Source organism: Myxine glutinosa, chromosome 3 (assembly GCF_964187855.1).
Source record: "Myxine glutinosa chromosome 3, kmMyxGlut1.1, whole genome shotgun sequence".
NCBI lineage: Eukaryota > Metazoa > Chordata > Myxini > Myxiniformes > Myxinidae > Myxine > Myxine glutinosa.
In genome coordinates this window covers 33229240-33244979 of record NC_136263.1, presented here as the reverse complement: position 1 = coordinate 33244979, position 15740 = coordinate 33229240, and the positions used below count along the sequence as shown (strand labels likewise).

Below are 15740 nucleotides of genomic sequence, written 5' to 3'. Positions count from 1 at the left end.
AGGGCCCTCATTTGCAGGAAGAAAAGGTTCGAATCCACCAGCGGCGCTGCTACGGTCGCGGGCGGCGTGGCCATGTGCGAGGCGCCATTTTGCGCGTCTGATACCCCCTCAACCGCCTCCTCATTGCTCTCCTCCTCCCTTTCTTCCCCTAAGTCCTGGGTTACCCCTAACCCGTCTATCTCCCCCACCGACATCCGATCGCCTTGATTGTCCATGGCGCGATCTCAAAATTCGGGTTTTATAAAACAAAATAAATTTCGGCAGCTTGTAATTTTGAGCGCGTTAAACGCGCTTCGGGTCCGATCTCACTCCTCGACACCAATTGTTACTCTAATAGTACAATTGGTGTTCCAAAATTTGGGCCTAACAAATTTAGTCCCAGGTCCGAATCCAACTCCTGACAACCAATAGTTACAGACGCGGTTTTAGATGTTATATTGACCGAGCGGTGGTGTATTACCGCGTCCGAACAGTTACTCCCCGATTAGCCCGATTCCACCCGACGTTGACCAGATCGCCCCACAGATATTCAATCGGGAAACCTCTAAAGCGACCGAAAGAGAAGGAAAAGAGAAAAAGACAGAGTACGGAGGAAGAACAGATTTATTATACACACACAAGCAAAAAGAAAGAACGACCAAAATTATTTACAAGCAATGGATGGAAAAAGCAGTCACACAGCGAATCGTTAACTTATTCTATTCAATTTACTTAATCCCAAGACAACGAGTAGGACAGGACGTTCACACTTACACAGGGGGTATTGCAGGCAGGTAGGGCTTGAGGTGGATTGCTTGAGAGGGAGGCAAGGTCGGAGGCAGCAGCTCTCAATTCCTCGCGGTTTTGGCGGGAAAACCCTCCGTCGCGTATCCGCTGCTGTAGACGTCACGCGCCGGTTCGGCACACCTGCTCCTCTGCTTCTGGTGGAGCCGTCTCCCTCCTTTCAGCGCGTCTCTCCAAAGCTGGTTTCCTTGCCGAGTACCTCTCCTCTTTGGCTTGGAGCGTTTCGCATCTCACCGCTCCTCTTGGTGCCGCCTCTTCGCTCATCTCCCAGGTCATCTCTCAAAGCAGTCCCTTACAGTTGCTTTTATAACTCGGGGCGGAATCAAGCCGCCGGCTGCGAGGGCACGCCTACCGGGTCGCTCACCACGGTACTGATTGGCCATGCGACCCTCTGGCTCACTCCTCCCCTCTATGACGAGGTGGAGACACGCCTTTCTTCTCCGAGGTTAGCACATGGGCAATGGCGGCTTGCGGGATTGAACACAACTCGCACCCTTTTGAAAGTAACTTTGGAGAGCGGAGATGTTTGGGGAAATTGCAAGGGCCTACTCTTATTTTGTTTGATACAATGCAAAGTCAATCTAGTGGGAAACACAGATGATTTAGCCTACATGGAATAAGGAAATACACTATTTAAAAAGATATATCGTGACCTGCGTGTAAGTTTCATGGAATTAACTAGGAGGACGGCTGCGACCATTATTTACATTAACAGGGTGTTACCATACTTTTGTAACGTTCACATTGTAACGTTTTCACATTCGTTACACTTCCTCCAAAATTGTTACACTTCTCAAAAAAACCGTTACACTTCTCAAAACCGTTACAATATATATATATATATATATATATATATATATATATATATATATATATATATATATATATATATATATGTATGATTGTATGTATGTATGTAAGCCTCGTGTTGCCTTAACGGTTCGGGTTAGAGTTCACATCTCGGTTTGGGCGTTGAATTAACACTAGGTGGGGTTGAGTCATCAACCCCACCTCGTGTTAATTATCCTTCCGAGGTCGGCGAAATGAACACCAGCTTAATAGAATGAATGAGCCATTTGAGTATCCTGCGTAAGAGTGATGCCTTGACCAGGATTGTGCCCAATAGTGAAGAAACTGCTTCAGCAGCCATATGCATGTGATGATGCAGAAGTGGACATCATATATATAAACGCAAGTTGCCTGATTGCGTCTGTACAGGGTAAACATCGTAACTACAGCACTTTTTAATTGAAATTTGCCTGAAACAAGGATGAGAGCCACTAAATGTGAAGGGCTACTGATAAAAAGAAATAGAGTAAAAACTGGCAAAATCTTCACCTAGTCCTGAAACAAGGAAACCTCTTCACAGGATGACTGTGAAGGAGGGGGTAACTAGGCCGGCAGAAAAATATATTTTTTCTACCGCAATGGGGTGTTTTTAGGAGACACTATCTCCGTACTGGATGGCCGTTGGCTATCAAACTATCAAAACCACTATCAAAGCCAGTGAGGGTTGTTGGTTTAGTTGCTGACAACCTGACCATGTGGCGGGTAGCACTGGGTTACATGTTACCAGTGGCATTCCCAAAAGACTGACCTGACTTAAATGCTGAACCTTGCAATGCTGAGTGATACCTCATTTAAGAGCTCTTGGGTCCAGAAAGTGCATGTGGAGGTCTACAAATATTATTCTTGCAATTTAAAGTTATATTCATTTTTGTTGTGCACCTGCTGTATATGCTCGGAGGCTTTGGTTTGCACATATACCGGAAGTAAAAAGTAATAATATCACCACAAACTATTCCATCAATTCTGTCAACGTATAATTAACTTTCCATCGATTTACTTAACTGAGAAACCTTATCAGTCTTAACAGTTTGTGATTATTATCCAGTTGAAGGAAAATCATAGCAAAAAAAAAAGTGATGAATAATTTCCTTTTCGTCCATTTATTTCACCGAAAAAACTTCATTCTTCTGGAAACTAACGCATTCTCCCACAAACAGAACCTCGGACTCCTTACGAATACATACATGACAAGTTGGAGGTGGCGAAAAATGGGTTGGTCGGAATCGAAAGCGGGTTTTATTTTATTTTATTTATTTGACCTGATCAGAAGTGAAGTAATACTGCACACGGAATCCTTGAGGGCTGTGAATGTGGCCTTTGGTGAAGGAAATAATTGGGATATTAGAACAAATGAACGAAAATAATGAAAAACTGAAAACCAAAATAGATGAAAATAATGAAAAACTGGAAACCTGGAAAAAGATTTGAAAAAAAAAAACCATGAAAAAAAAATACTGGAAAAAAAACTAAGTCTGTGTGTCAATCCTTGCGAGGGTGGGGGGAGGGATGTGGACTTTGAGTTGCGAGGGGGTTGCAGACTTGTAGTTGGGAAGGGAGGAGAGTAGCAGACTTGGAATTTGGAGGTGGTTTGGGGAAGGATGCTGAGTTGGGAGAGGGAGGAGGAATGCAGAATTGGATTGGAGGGACGGATGTGGACTTGGAGTTGGGAGGATGGGTAAGGATGCACATTTGAGTTGGGAGGGGGTACAAATACTCTGTCGTTATTAATCAAGCAAAATCAGAGCAATTTGTTATCTCTTTGTCTTTCACAGGAAAGGAAGTGAAGTTGGAAATTTGGCATTTGGCGCACTTTCAGCTTCAATCCAACACCAAAAGGTTCCGCTATGCATTCCAAGGGATGCTGGGTGAGACGGGAGCTGTAAAAGACGGTGGCATTGCCTTTGACAACATCATCCTTACTGAGACATCATGCCCAATGGCTGTGTGGCACGTGCACAACTTCTCAAGCCTATTATTTTCTCTCTTGCCAAATGACAAAGTGATCAGTCCCTGCTTTATTGGACATGATGGATATGGTTTTGGCCTTGTACTGAAGCCTCACGGTGGCAAGGTGAAGGGATACACAAGCATCTTCTTTCAATTGTGCAGCACAAAGGATGACGGAAAGTTGATCTGGCCAGCGATTAATCAACAGGTATTGATCACTGTGCTTGATCAGACTCCAGATGTTCTACTGCGTAGGTCTTTTAGCCGCAGCTTCGTCACCAAGATAGATGAATTACACAGTGGTGAGTTTCAAAATGTTGAGATTAAACGTGAAAAATACTTGTTGTCAGAGTGGAGATGATTCAGCATGATGTTCTTGACTCCATTTTATGTGCATAGCTGAAGGTTGACATGTACTTTACGTTATGAAGAAATCCCAAAGTACAGGGAGGTTGTTGTAACTTCACCTATTTCTCAAGGTATTCCCGTGTGACATGTCCACTCATGCTGGCACATTGATACCATCTGCTCAGACATCTTTTTGGATGCGGATGCAGCCATTTTGCTGCACACACAGCAACTACACTCTAAGATAGAAAACAGCGTAACCTGATGTCAAGGAACCTCCAAGAGGACCCAGATCCTTGCTAGCTGCAATCCAGGCAGGGATTTGGAATTTTGTCAGGGTTCCAGAGTCAATTCACCTATGCAAAGGACACCGTGGGATCTTTAACTTAACGTCTACCAACTAATGCTAACAGATGGGACACCCGGTTTTGAGTAAATCCGAGGGACTGCATGCACACTTATGTATCACCCTGCCTGCAAAACAACAGCATGATAGTTTCTAGCTGGGCTGACATTCAAACCCAGGGTAGTTAGCTCAGTGCCGAGCTTGCATCCAAAGTCATTGTAGTACTGTGCCTTGAACGTTTTCCCATATTCAGTAGATTCCACAAGCATTAAACCATTATGGTCCCAAAAACACTACTGCCACAGAATTTGCAATGGACAGGTGAACCTTTAATTTTTTCTGGTCGGGCCCAAGAACATCTCTACTCCAAGGTGGCTGGCTTTGAATCTGGTGTCAAATGATGAAGAGTGTGCTGTGGAACGGGAGTTTCTGCAGAGCACATCCATCTTGTCCCCCCATACCCCTCTTTCTTCCCACACCCATTGTTAGTCTGTCTCCCTCTATTTTGTCCTTCAACTTTTGTCTGTTGCTATTTCCTCCCCTCTCCACTCTTGCTTTTGTTCTGTTGTGTTCAGATCCGTTTAGTGTTCTAGCTCTTCCACGAGTCTTGACTTCGTATACAAAAACACTAGAACGACACTCAATAGAGCGCATACCTCCGCCAGGCTGAACAGTTTATGTTTTTTATCCCAATAATAGGCCTGATCTGTATCTGGACCTGAACAAAAATCGAATCCGCTTGTTCTTGTCAACTAACCAGCTCATTCAAATGGTTTTGTCCAAATCCGTCCATAAGTCTTTGAGATATTGTGCTATATATAATTTTTGGCCCTATCTCTCGATGGTGAAGAATCACTTAAGAAGTTCTCGTATCTGGATCCGGTTCCGGATCTTCATCGATATCTGACCAATTCGTCCTTATCACACACCCAACCTGTCTACCAAATTTCAGCTGAATCCATCCACAACTTTTTGAGGTATTCGTGCTCACAGACAAAACAAACAGACAAGGGGTGATAAAGGTGGACAGAGGTAAAGATCTCTTACCATATCATAGTCTTTGTGAAATATATCATACTAGCAGAAGTACCCGGAGTTGCCAGGCGGGGGAGGAGGGGGGGAAGGGAGGGGGAGGAGGGAGGAGAAGGGGAGGAGAGGCAGGAGAGGAAGGGGGTTCATGTATATGCTGGTGGGTGAATGTGGCATTCATCATGTTTCTGAGTTAAGTGTGATGCCGATCATAAAGAAGAAGAAGCCGTACTACCAACTTCGTACACTTCCGGAATTGTTTGATTTATTTGTATTCAAATGTGTGATGATTGTTTTGTATTTATTTATGCGAATATGTACTTGTATATAACTGTCATTAATTTTAAAATGCTTAGACACTATCGAACGATTTTTTTTTTTTTTTTTAACGAACTTTTTTTTTCAAAAATAAAATAAAATTCCCCCTTAAAACACTCCCAGGCACTCACTGGTGAACCTCTGAAAGTTTTACGAAGATCCGTTAAGCCAATTCTGAGAAAGATGGCGACACAGACAGACACACACGCAGACCCACATCTCTTAATATATAGTAGATATCTCTCCCTCTCTGAGGATTCTAAGAGCCACATGACTTCCCTTTTGATCAAATGTAGTCCTTTTGGTACCCATGCTGCATCCTTTAGGTACCTTATAGAGAATATAAAGTTGGAATGCATGATTGTTTACACATTTCCAACATCGATATTAAATTATTCTGCAATTTTATGTACTGTATAGTTTTCTGTTATCTGTTTCCTGTTCTCTGAAATTAATTGTTCAACATAGATTTACTGATTGATTGAGTGACAGCAGTTGGTTATAATTACACGTGACAATTTGTTTCTTGGTAACCTGATGTTACTCACGAATTCGCCAGCATTTTTTAAAAAACCGAATGAACCACTGAAAGACAACACCAAACAATGCACACGGGCAGTCTCCCGTGAATTTCATTTGATTTGATATTCTCCTTCACTAGGAACTGAATGAGGAACCTCTGCTCCAGGTTCCGCAGCACATATCATTGTGTAGGCCACCATCTTTGTTTTACCCAGAATAGTCTCACTGGAAATAATGTAACTTCCTGTTTAACTTGCTCAGTGATGAGAATAACTAGAATATTTTCAAAGTTGTTTCCCACTAAATGGTGTTTATGCTTCTTCTTTTTTTTTTTTTACAGGATATTTGTTTCTTCTTGCAACGAAAAATGATTTCATGTTCTCATCGATACACACTGCTGTGACAAATTTTGAGGATGTGACAGGAAGTCTTAAAAAATAAAGCGAGAAATCATGTGTTAATCACAAGATGTGACCTATGCTTTTCAGGCAAACCCAATACCAGTGCGTGGCATCAACCCAGTATGGCAGGATCGTACCATCAGCACTGTGACTGTTTTAGAGGCCCTGGCTATGGCTGGACGAAATTCATTTCACATGTGTATCTGAGAAGATACAAATTGATTAGGAATGGAGACATTTTCATCTCCATTGACTTCCAAGGTGTGGTGTCCTATCTCAGAGGGTGATGATAAATTGTTATGGGTTGGTTTGTTTGTTGGTCTCTTCTGAATACTTAGCTTATGATTCTGACAACTGACATCTCACATCCTGGTGTTTCACAAACTACTAAAAAAACACATATACGCGAACTTATATATATACGTCAATGCGTACACACACATACATACACACACACACACACACACACACACACACACACACACACACACACACACACACACACACAATGGTGGATACTTTGAGACCTGGGAGGTCTCCGTTCCACATCCTGAAACCCAGTGGTGTTTGAAGATATCAGCCAACATCAGCAACTTGCACGCACAGTCGCACACACACACATATACGTGCACACACTCATGTATCTCCATTCATCGCAGCTCCTTCGTTCTAACCTTCTTCATTCCGCTGAAACTCATTTGAAATATGTTCTATTTTTAACTTTTTACAACTGACTCATCAGCTCTGTTGTTGTACACTACTCCATTCCTATTCCATCTCCAGGGGCTGCATGATGTCATCACCGGGCACCGAAGGGGGCCCGGCAATGACGCTTGCGGAAAGGGAGTACTCATTTTTCACTCTGTTTGTTACTTGCAAAATCAAAGATTTTTTCAAGTATATTGGTCGGTTGCGTTTGTTATTCTGTCTGTCTATTTGTTTGTCACTCGCGTACAGGTCACAATTCTAAACCGATCGTCATGAAACTTCACCAAGTTGTAGAGGTCGTCACAATTGAGAAGCATATTGATTTTGTGGTCAAAGGTCATGTGGAGGTCTTGAACAGCATTTGTATATTGTCACTAAATTGGAAAACCAACTATTTTTGAGGTCAAACGGTCAAAGGTCAACTCAAGATCAAACTTCCAAAATCATAAATTTTCATCTGAAAAACCATCAATTTTCATCCGATGGACTTAGAAATTTAACAGCATTTGCATAGTGCCTCACTGAATTGGGAAACCAACGATTTTTGAGGTCAAAAGGTCAAAAGTCAACTCTGGGTCAAACTACTAAAATCATCAATTTTCATCCGATTGACTTGGAAATTTAACAGCATTTGCATAGTGCCTCACTGAATTGGGAAACCAAAGATTTTTGAGGTCAAAAGGTCAAAGGTCAACTCTGGGTCAAACTACTAAAATCATCAATTTTCATCTAAAAATCGGCACTTTTCATCCTTTGATTAAGAACGTCAATTTTGATCTTGATGAAATGGACAATTTGCTGGATCAATTGCAACCTTTTTTTTCAGGGGGAGAGGAGGTTGGGGTGGATTTTATTTTGCAAGTATTGTGCTCTGCATGACGTCTTCTTGTTTGTTTGTTTGGCCGGGCGATATCTCAGCCATCCTTTGAGCAAAGAAGCTGAAATTTGGATCTGAATCAGATAATTATTTTTAATGATTCTTCACCATTGAGAGATAGGGCCAAAAACAGTTTAGAGCATGATATCTCAGAGTTATGGATGGACTTGGACAAAACTTGGTGGAGAGTTTAGGTGTGTGACAAGGGAGAATTGATTCAATTTTGATGGAGATCCGAACCCAGTTCTGAAAAAAAAAAAACATTTTTTGAAGTGATTCTTCACCATTGAGAGAGGAGTCCAAAACGATGAGATGAGATGTGAACACGAATTTGATGAGGTGAGATGAAAGAGAGATGAAGATTCACAATTGAGAGATGGAGCACAATAATTAAAAAACGTTGTGGACGATTTATATCAAAACTTGGTGGATGAGGTGATTAGGCATCAACAAGCCAATTCGATTTTGGTTCAGGTCCGAATCCAGATCCGGCCTATCAGTGCAATACAAAACACAAACTGTTTAACCTTTTTTTTTTTCTTTTTTTTTTGTATACATAATCAAGGCTCGTGAAAGAGCTAACATTTATCACACAAACAAATCAAACAGACAAACAAACAAAATATATAAAAAGGGGAGCGGTAGACAAGATGGGGAGAGAAGGGGAAGCACATAAACACAACATTTGTGAGGGTCATCGGGAATGTGTGGGAGGGAGAGGGCTTGGGGGGAGGCGGCGTGGGAAGGGGGGGGGGGGGGGTGGGAGAAGTATAAACACAAGGACACCAAGGACTTCCAGGAAAGAAGTTGGTATTTCAAAAAAGGGGATTTGGGGTGAAATTAGCGGGGGTAGAAAAGATCAAGGTTTTGGATGGGGGAAGATAAGAGATGGTGGTGAACAGCTGTTTTAAAAACCTGGAGGGAGGAGTGGGTTTGAAGGGAGTGGGGGAGTTTGTTCCAGAGGCGGGAGAAAAGAGGAATGAAAGAGTGAAGGTGAGCAGAGAGTCTTGATTTTGGCAGTTTAACCATAAGAGGGTTGCAGGCAGATCTTGTGTGACCTGTAGGAATATTTGGGGGACAGAGTCCAGAGAGAGCTGGAGGAGCAAGGCCGGAGAGGAGTCGGTAGAAGACAGAAAGACCACCAACCTGCCTGCGGTGAGTAAGTGAAAGGCCCTCGGAGGTAGCTTCATCACGGGAGATTCCAATGATTCTGAACGCTTTGGTTTCAACAGCGTGAAGACGAGCTAGGTGTGAGGCAGGAGCACCAGCCCAGAGGGGAGAGCAGTATTCCGTTGAGCTGCGGATGAAAGCCTTGTATGTGGTGAGGAGCTCAGGTGTGCCAAGGAAGGACTTCGCACGACGGAGGATGCCCAGTCGGCGACTGGCTTTGGAGGCCAGATTTGAAATGTGGTTTTCCCAGGAAAGATCATGGCAGATAGTGAGACCCAAAAGCTTGAGTGACAGAACTTCTTGGAGAGGATTATTCAGAAAGTGGATGGGAGGGTTGTCCAGTCGGTCTTTTCGGAGAGACATCATAAGAGTGTGAGATTTGTCAGGATTGAAAGACATGTTCCACTTCTTTGCCCAGTCAGTGATTTTGTCCAGGTCTGCAGAGAGTGAGGAGGCTGCAGACTGCCGATCTGAGGGATGAGGAATGGAGCGGCAGAGAGTGGAGTCATCAGCAAAGAGATAGAGAGGATTTTCAAGAGAGTCAGAGAGATCATTGATGAAGACAGTGAATTGGGGAACTCCAGCCTGAACAGGAAGAGGAGATGAGAGAAACCCATTCAGGGCCACACGTTGACTACGACTAGAGAGGAAGTCCGCCAGCCATGCGTGGAGATTTCCATGGATACCAAAGGAGGAGAGTTTGGTGAGCAGAGCGGGGTGCCTGACCGTATCGAAGGCACGTGATATGTTGAGGGAGACAGCTCTAATTTCCTGTTTGGAATTGAGGACCTCCATCCATTGTTGCGACAGCAGAAGCAGCATGTCCAGAGTAGAGTGACCAGGTCTGAAACGAAATTGATGATCAGAGATCAAGCCATTGGAGAAGAGGAAAGATTTCATATCAGAAGCAATGATGGATTTCATGACTTTGCTGATAATTGGGAGAAGGCTGATTGGTCTGTAGTTGCTAGGATCTGTTTTTGCACCTTTTTTGTGTAAAGCGGTGATGTTGGCTGATTTCCAAGCAGATGGCAGTTGACCTTGAGCAAAAGAGAGGGTGAAGAGAACAGAGAGAGGGAGTGAAAGAGCGGAAGAACAGGATTTTAGGACCCGTGGGCTGATGCCGTCAGGCCCAGTTGCAGAATCAGAGCCGCGTGCCGTTCTAGTTGATGCTGTTTTGGTATAATATGAATTGCCTTAGAAGGAACTTCAATGCAGGAGGGGGCTATTTGGTCCATCAGGCGTTTGCAATGGTTGCCAACCTATGGTTGTTTGTCCATGCTCTATCTTCTTTTTTTTGAGCCTCAATCAAGAAAGCTGCACGTACGGAGAGTGGGGGCATTGGGTCACATTTTGAACGTTTGTTTGGTATGACTCACTCGGGATCCGGTTCGAAACGCCGACCTCCCGAACTCGGGGCACGGACACTCTAACCATTAGGGCACCTGTTCTGTGATGGTCAACAGTGCTGCCATTTTATATTCTCTTATTCCCTCCTGTGCTGAACCAGTTTTACTTGGAACGTTTTCTACTACGCGTGAGAAGCTCGATGTTTGATGCGTTTTGCTGTCGTGTCATAATGGCCTTCGGTCTCTTATCTGCAATCTATAAGCTTTCCACCCCTTCAAGTCACATATTGCCAAATTGTATGGGGAACCCTCATGAGACAGAGTGCCCTGACCATTCGACTTGCAGTGTGTTCCATGCAAACCTTAGCATTGCTAAACCGCATGTAATGCATGAACAGGGGAAAAAAGAGGAGGGAAGGAACTACAGTTAACTGCAATGAAGAGTTTTAGATACTAGGGCATGCCCGTACTATATATATATCTAAAATTATATCCCCCCCCTCTATTTACATGAAATGGTTTGGTTCATTCGCAAAGCCAAAGCGAACGGCTTGCGAGTACGGTGACAATCCCCCCCTCTATTTACATGAAATGGTTTGGTCCATTCGCAAAGCCAAAGCGAACGGCTTGCGAGTACGGTGACAATCCCCCCCTCTATTTACATGAAATGGTTTGGTCCAAAGCGAACGGCTTGCGGAGTTTGGTAAAGAAATCGCCATAGCTCGGTAACTACTTCTCCGATTAATATGAAACCTTGAAAAGGCACATCCTCAGGTCCCCAGCAATATACCTGGCAAGTTTCAAGTATATCGGACCCGTGGTTGTCGAGAAACAGCGGTCACAGACAAACACACAGACATACACACACACATACACACAGAGATTACTGGAATTATAGATAGACTAGGACGTGCCCGTACGTGGGTGCCCGTTCCTTGCCAAAAAAAAAAAAAAAAATGTCTTTGCCCATGCATGCATGGGCGTGCCCATGGGCCCATGGGCGTGCCCGTAAGTGCGTGATGTGACCGTACAATGAATGTATCGTCCCGACGCCGCAGCTCGGATGGCGCTGCAGTTAATCGGGCCTGTATCGGCAGAGTTATTATAAACGTGTACTACAATCGATCGTACCTTACAGCGTCTGCTCGCCACGTTCAGCATCAGTACGTCGTCACTATGACTATCCGTAAGTCCGGAAGTGACGTCCTCATTTGACTGTCCGGATGGTCGCATATCGCAGTTACGATGAATCGCAAATTAGTTTTAATTAGTTTTAAAACATAGTTTAGCGCCAACATAGTTTGCCAACGTGAAATAAATGAATACGCTCTCAAATGTGCCGTCCGAGGCAGAGTCTGTTCCCCACGTTCGGCACACGTGATAGCTCGCTGCTCTCTGATTGGTTGAATCGTTTTTTGGACATAGCTCGGTAACTACTTCTCCGATTAATATGAAACCTTGAAAAGGCACATCCTCAGGTCCCCAGCAATATACCTGGCAAGTTTCAAGTATATCGGACCCGTGGTTGTCGAGAAACAGCGGTCACAGACACACATACACACAGAGATTACTGGAATTATAGATAGATGGTAGATAGTAGAGCGGATCGGGGGAAGAATCGTGCACTTTTTGATAAAAGTATCAAACTTGGTACGTATCATCAGAAGGCCATTACAAGAAACAATAGATATAGTGCCATGCCAGTTTTGGCCTATGACGGCTGTGGCGGCCATTTTTTAAAATGTTCACCATCTAATACTAAAATACCATATAACTCAAAAACAAAGAGGCCTAGAATCTTAATTCTGGTGCCTATATGTAGGTTTTTGGGGTCATATAATTAAAAGAAGGCAATAATGAGTATGTGTGATCACGTCTTGTACCACTTTTGGAACATAAGTGCCCTTTTCAAGTTTACAGAGACACAACATTTGGCGGTCTTTGTATTGCTTTATTTTGTATTGATTAAATATAAGATACCTGTACCTGGTGTTGGCTTAGCGGTTAGGGTGCCCGCTTGGGATCCGAGGATCCTGGGTTCGAATCCCGGTCGATCGCTGAATTAACGCCAGGGGGGTTGACTCAGCCTGTCATCCTTCCGAGATTGGCAAATTGAGTACCAGTTCACTGCAGCCTGGCTTGAGCCGACGCGTCGAGGCAAGGATTCGTCAGAATCTCAGCGCCCCAAATCTGTCTACGCAGATTTCTCCACTCCAGCGAATATTCGTATCGCCGGATGTCCCTTCCAGGAACTCAAAATCCCCTCGCGGCTGTCGGTAGACCTGGCTCGTTACGGAGCGCTGACGTCACCGTCTTCCCCGACTTTGCGCGCTGCTTCTTCCTCCTCCTTGTCTTCTCCTCCGGTTTCCTGTTTCACTTTCAGCTATCCTTTTTAACTTTTGATAACCGTTCGTGAATAATAAGCCGTTTGAAGATAATAATAGTACAAAATATCAGCACTACGTCAAGTGGGTGAAAACCACAATAACGGAAGTCACGAACCCGTAACACTTCCCCCCCTCAAGAAAGAAAGTTTGAACACAGCAAAAACTTTCTTTGCATGCAAACTTTAACAAAAAAAACAAATGTAAACTCACAATCCAAATCATCAATTCCCGTGGGCAACAATTATCACATCTCAAAAATACAACAACAACATGCATTTTAAAGGCCATTTTCCCTGCTAGAGCGGGGGTTAGCCTTGCAGTCCCCATGACAATCTTCTCCATTTTGCCCTATTTTCTGCATCTCCTCTTGTTAACCCCCTTGCCCGCATTTCTTCTTCGACCATCTTTAGCCAAGTCTTTCTCGGTCTTCCCCGTCTTCTACTTCCTTCTACATTCATTTCCATCACTCTTCTCAACCAGTCACTTTCATCCTTCCTCAACACATGACCAAACCATCTCAACCTGTTCCTCTTCACAGCATCAATCACAGGCTCTATTCCCATCATCTTTCGCAATTCATCATTTGTCTTCCTCTCTCTCAACGATACTCCGCACATCCGTCGAACCATTCGCATTTCCACCCTTTCCAACCTTCGTTGCTGCTCTACGTTCATTACCCATGTCTCGCTCCCATAAATCATAACACTTCTCACACATGCAGCATACACCTTTCCCTTCAGCTTGAACGACACTCCCCTCATCATCAGCACGTCACTCAATTCCCGAAACTTCTTCCATGCACATCTCACTCGAGCAACCGTTGCCGAGTCTGATCCACCTTCTCCATTCAGCATGTCTCCGAGGTAGCAAAATGTTTTCACACCTTCCAGCTTCACGCCATCTCCAAGATCCAACTCAACATTTCCTCCATCTGCACCTCCCTCTGTGCACACCTTACATTTGAATGTAGCTGCCACACTGGTTAATGACCCTCTCAGACCACTACATTTTTGATGAACCCACTCAGCGCACATTGTACACTGAATGGAGTTCACTCCGACACCCTTCCGACACACAGCACAGGGCCACTTCCCAGTTCTTTCCACCTCGCCACATGCTTTACCACTTGCCATCACCTTCGTCTTTCCGATATTCACCTTCAGACCTTTTGTCTCCATACATTCCTTCCACGTGTTCATCTTTTCCTTCAGTCCATCCATACTTTCCGCAATCAACACCAGATCATCTGCATACAACAACTCCCACGGTAAACCCTCCTTTACGTTCTGAGCCAGCACCTCCATCACAGCTACAAATAGTAGTGGACTTAGTACCGACCCCTGATGCACTCCCACCTTCACCTCAAACTCACCACTGTTCCCGTCCTTCGTCCTTACAGCTGTGTGCGCTCTTTTGTACATTGCCATCACTACTCTGATCAACCATTCCTCCACTCCTAACTTCCTCAATGCCCATGTCAATACTTTGCGTGGAAAGGTTTCTCAAACATCTCTCAGAGGTTTCTCTCAGAACATCTCAAAAATAAAGCAACAAAATTTCACACAGCCCACAGAGATTTACAAAGTTAATTCACTCTGGACAAAGCATCAGCAACGACATTGTCCCTGCCCTTTACGTGCTCAATTTCCAAGTTGAACTCCTGCAAAGCCAACTCCATCTCATCAACCTCTGATTTTTGTTTTTCATTTTTTTGAATGAAGGTTAAGGGGTTGATCAAAAATCCAAAGTTAAGCAACTCGATAGCACTTTTTCCGGGAGGCCAAGCCGAGTATTCACTACATGGACGCCTTTAGGAACGTGGCATTCACGATTAGTCCATGTAGGAATCTGGGCTCGGCGGCTCCGCCGCATTCAGTGCTTCAACTTCTCAGGACTCCTAATAATTACGGTGGGACCACTTGTCACAGTAGTCACAGGAATAGCGGTCTCCTTCTCGGCCGCTACCCTGATATAATCATTCTTTCGGGAGATGCCGTAACTCTGGGAGCCTCCATAGTAATATCGGCTGCGGCCACCACCAAAACTACCACCAAGTTGTCCTCTTCTGTAGACCTCTCGACGCCTACGAAATGCCTTCCCTACTGTTATGGTCCGACCCTCCAAATCCTTGCCATTCCAATTCTTCTCCTCCTCTTTGGCGTCCTTTGTGCTTGCAAACGTGACAAAGCCGAACCCTCTTGACTGTTGCGTTTCCCTGTCTTTTACCAACCGCACTTCCACAAGCGGTCCATATTTGTTGAAGACAGAGGTCAGAACTTCTTCCTTTGTTTTGAAGTTCCGTCCCCCTACAAATAACTTGGTATTTTTGTCGCCATCCCTAACTGGGGTGGTGTTATTTTCCCTGCTGGGCTCTTTACCAACCCTCGGGTTACCATAAACTTGACCACCGGCCAAATCATTCCCGATAACCACAGATACTCCCTCTACAGGAAGAGTGACTTGTAAACCTACGGTGACCGGTCCTGACACCACATCGGACTCCAAATGGATGTCATGGAGTGGAGCTCTAACACAGCCCTCAATCCCCTGTAAACGAACACTATCACCAGTTGCCGTCTCCTCTGACAATGGCAAGATGCCTTGAAGCATTAAAGATTGATGTGCTCCGGTGTCCCTCAATACCCTAACAGGTTTCTGGGTAGTCGGGTCTCCATCCAGTGACACAAACCCCTTTGAAATAAATGG

The 15740-nt window shown here is 44.3% G+C and overlaps 1 protein-coding gene across 1 annotated transcript in view; it reads left to right on the top strand.

Annotated features, from left to right (window-relative positions):
- The window catches only part of LOC137412884 (meprin A subunit alpha-like), a 130498-nt gene that overhangs the window by 105359 nt on the left and 9399 nt on the right, over window positions 1-15740 (top strand). The window contains exons 11-12 of the mRNA XM_078773802.1: window positions 3405-3881; window positions 6631-6804. Coding sequence (XP_078629928.1) covers window positions 3405-3881; window positions 6631-6804 — 651 coding nt within the window. The remainder of the gene's footprint in view (window positions 1-3404; window positions 3882-6630; window positions 6805-15740) is intronic.